Here is a 4,132-nt window from a genome sequence, read left to right as displayed (position 1 = left end):
ACCGAGTAGCCTCCCCTGCTTTCCCATCTATGCTAGCTCTAGCTTACTCTACTCTTATCAACCGAGCCGGTCTCCTGTGCTCTTCTCTATCAAGCTGACTCATTCACGACGAATTTGCCATCATAGCGAAGCTTGAACGCTGCATCCCTGTACTCCAACCCCAGTCACCATGGATCCGACCACAACGCCCTTGTACTACACAACGAGGCCGGCGGTGTACACACCTGCTACCGACTTCTCCATCCTGTCCATGCATGCTCCTTTTCCCCATCCATAACAATGCTTACACGCCACCGCCCCGTCCTCAACCCGTGACCACGACAAATCCGGTCACCGCGCCCTTTCCCCCACCCCCAGCCTGTTGGATCGATGGATCCAGAGAGAGGCGACCTCCTACCTGTATGTCCCCTCCCAAGAGCTCTGACGGCGTCCCCTTAGGAAAGTGGAGGGATACGGCGGCGTTGCTTCTCCGGCTCCACAACCCCGGCTGATCTGCTCGGCCTGAACCTCCGGTTCCGCCGCATCCCCCTCGACCTCCCGGGGCGTCATCTCGGCGTGAGGTCGGCGGTGGCGGCAGGTTGCGTAGCCGGGAGGAGGATCAGGGCGGCAGCTACATTGCCGGCAGGAGGAGCTCGATGGAGGGGCGCATGGCTTGGAGAAGGGGCGGGAGGCGGCCGTGTCGCAAGGAGGTGTGCGGCGGTGCGGGGCGGCAGGTAGTGGGAGGTGGGATGAATGGATAAGATGCAAGAGGTGGGCGAGGGCAACAAAATAGTCTCTCCCGACAAAATAGCACCTGACCCTCGTGGGCCACACGATTCGCACGGGACGAGCGGTCGAGACGCGCCGCTCGGTTGGACGGAATAGTGCGCATGCACTTTTAAGATTTCAGGAATAAATAAATATTTAGGAACGGGGAGTACGTCGTAACAATGCACACGTTCTGATCAACACGAGTCAATGTATACAAGCTTAAGTCTTGAGTGTGTCGCTAGGTCCGTATTCGTAACGACCTTGGAGAAAAGATATTCGTAAGTGTGTAAGACGCTCGACTGACCTGTGTAGGAACTTAGTTCGAAGCCGAGCCCAACTTCAAGTCGTACTACATGCTGTATATATGCGACCAGGGCAAGACCTGTTGGGAAACCAGATCCCGCGTGTGCTTTGACGTAGTACGTTATTCGTCCATGGCGGCCGCGGCGTGCTGGGATGAGCTGCCGGATGACATCCTCCGATGCATCCAAGGCCGCCTACCTTGCCCCATCGACGCCGTCTACATGGGCGCCTGCTGCAAGTCGTGGCACAAAGCGGTGCCCAAGCCCGCGGCGCGCCTCATGGTGCTCCCCTGGCTCCTCATGCCGCTCGCCGGAGGGCCGTCGTTCGGCTGCATCCTGAGCGGCGGCGCCTGCCACAACCTGGACCTGCTGCCTGAGGACGCGCGCGGCGCCCGTTTCTTCGGCTCCTACGAGGGCAAGTGGCTGTTCGCCGCGCTCCGCGGCGGCGGCAGGGAGAGGCACACGCTGCTCAACCTCTGCACCGGCGAGCGCATCCCGCTTCCCGACTTCGAGTACGGGCTGGTGTTTTGGGCCGTCCGCGGCCTCCCGTCTCCGACCTTGGTCCGCGGCCCTCCTCGCCCCGTGGTGATGCTCGCCGCGACCCTTTCGTCCCCGCCGACCGTCGACGGGGCGTGCGTCGCCGCCGCCATCCTCAACATGCCGAGGACGAACCGCTGGCCTTTCGTCTGTTTCTGGCGCCTTGGCTCGCCAGTCGCCGTCGAGGGAGAAGACATCAACACCGCGCCCGGGACGGCGGCGCAGGACCTTGCCTACCTGGACGGCCGCTTCTTCGTGCTAACCAAGGGCGAGCACCTCCGGGCGTACACGGCGCTCGACGAGCCGGACCCGCTCAGGGGCGGGGATCTCCGAGTCGTCTGCGACTTCTACATCACCGGCCGCGACAGGCAGTTACAGGCCGGGGAGCCCCGTGCGGGCTACCTCGTCCCGTCGCGCGGCGAGCTGCTCATGGTGGTCAAGGAGTGGCGGAGGGCGGACGGAGCTGCGGCCGCGGTCCAGCTCTTCGTGCTCACCCCCGTCGCGCACGACAACCCGGAGAAGACACGCGCCTGGACCAGAGTCGAAAGCCTCGACGGCCGGCTGCTCGTGGTCGGCCCCGGATGCTCCAGGGCGTACGAGCGCACGGGCTGCGACGAGGGGGTCTACTTCCTGGACGACCGCACCTACTACCACCGAAACAGCTTCGACGCCTACTTCACTCTGCGGAGTGACCCCGGCGAGTTTGTCTTCGCCGACAATGGCAGGTGCAGCCTGCCGCCTGCTCATCCGGAGCACTGCTTCCCCGTGAAGCCAGATGAGGAAGGCTGCTCCTCAAGTTACTCGCCGCCGGTCTGGCTTCTACCTTGATTTCCCTTTGATGATACACGTACGGCGCAGATGCATGGCGCGTGCATTACACTAGAAACTTACGCGCGCTTTGCCGCGCCGGTTGGCAGAAGCGCGATATGATTCGTAAGCTGTTCCATGTAATAAATTACATCACCCCTCAAATAATGTGGATACAGAAACAATGTATACACCATGTCCCATTGAAAACACATTATTTTTTTTGCACTTTTGCTGTATGTAAGTTGACTGAAATTTATAATTTTTTTATTTTTTTTGAAATTTATATTTGGGTCAGTCACTTTTTTCCTTCTACAGTACTTAGTCTGTTTTTCCTTTTTTTTTCGTGTCCGCTTTTGTGTGCGTGCATGTGTGTGTCGCATGCATGTGCTCCTGTTGCTTGCCACTTCGTGTATGTTGTACGTGTGTTGCCAGCATGCTTTGCTGTGTGCATGTGCATGTGTTGTGCTCATATCCAATTTGCTATGTGTGTGTGCACGAGTGTGCATACGACAATGCATCTATATGAGATGCATTTTTATTTCTATGTGTGAAGATACAACTATTCTTTAATTTAAAAATAAATCAAACATAATATATACATTTCACTTTGATGCAACTTATGTGCAAATCATATTTTTATCCGAAAACTGCTCTACGATATACTTATTTTTTTCTTATTGTGCAACAGTGCAATTCTTGGGTAAGTAGTGTGCAATTTTTAAACAACATTCGTTTCAATTGTTTTCATTTTCTTTCCCCTTTTAGGCAAAAATCATGCCCTAATTCATTCTACCTTAGAAAAATATACTTTTTTGTCCTTTTAGCTTCGTGCTAGCTTTCGTCTTTATTATCGTTTACCAAGTTGTTTTTAGTCAATTTTTCTTTTTTGTTTATGTGTATTGTGTATATATTAGGTGTGTGTAAATGTACACATAAGTGTTGTACCATATGTGTGTAAATATTTCTAAAGTGCAAAAATTGCCCTATTATACGCTTATTTTTGCATTTATAAAAATATGCAGTTTCAATGCATATTGTGTGCAAGTTTTGTCATCATTTGTTTGTGGTTTTTTATTTCATTTTCTTTCATACTAAGGCCACTGATTAATTCTTCTTTTCTTTTTGAAAATTTAACTATGTGCTTATTCTTCCATAATATAAGAACTTGCAATTTGTGTTTAGATTATGTGCAAATTTTGTCCTTATTATTTCTTTTTTTTTCATTTTCTTTCTTCTGGAAGGGTAAAACCAATGCAATCAATTTATTCTTTCTTAGAAAGCTTCATTATTTTTATTTTGTTTTAGTTTTAATTCCATTTTGTTTCTTCTTTAAGGTTAATACCAATGTTCCTAATTCATTCCCTATGAGCGAACTTTTTTTTTTTTTGCAAAAATCACAATATTATATGAATATTTTTACATATTATAAAATCCCAATTTTTGTGTATATTATGTGCAAATTTTTTCATTATTTTTTTATTTTCTTTCTTCTTAGTTTTTTTTTTGAAATTCCACTATATGCTTATTCTTGCATAATATAAGAAATTGCAATTTATGTGTAAGTTAAGTGCAAGTTTTGTCCTTATTTGTTTCTTTTTTCATTTTGTTCCTTCTGGAAGGGTAATACCAATGCCACCCATTCATTCTTTCTTAGAAAGCTTCATTATTTTGACTTTATTTTAGTTTTTATTTTGTTTTCTTTCTTCTGTAAGGCTAATACCAATGCCATTAAT

The 4,132-nt window shown here is 49.5% G+C and overlaps 1 protein-coding gene across 1 annotated transcript; it reads left to right on the top strand.

Moving 5' to 3' along the window:
* The first annotated feature begins 1,181 nt into the window (after nucleotides 1-1,181).
* LOC125555671 lies at nucleotides 1,182-2,572 on the top strand. The gene has a single exon (XM_048718546.1). It carries the CDS (start codon nucleotides 1,185-1,187, stop codon nucleotides 2,415-2,417), a length of 1,233 nt encoding a protein of 410 aa, XP_048574503.1. The 5' UTR covers nucleotides 1,182-1,184; the 3' UTR covers nucleotides 2,418-2,572.
* The last annotated feature ends 1,560 nt before the right edge of the window (nucleotides 2,573-4,132 follow it).

Source organism: Triticum urartu, chromosome 5 (assembly GCF_003073215.2).
Source record: "Triticum urartu cultivar G1812 chromosome 5, Tu2.1, whole genome shotgun sequence".
In the NCBI taxonomy this organism is placed as follows: Eukaryota; Viridiplantae; Streptophyta; class Magnoliopsida; order Poales; family Poaceae; genus Triticum; species Triticum urartu.
The sequence above is the reverse complement of the archived record's forward strand: the minus strand, read 5'-3'. Positions and strand labels throughout refer to the sequence as shown.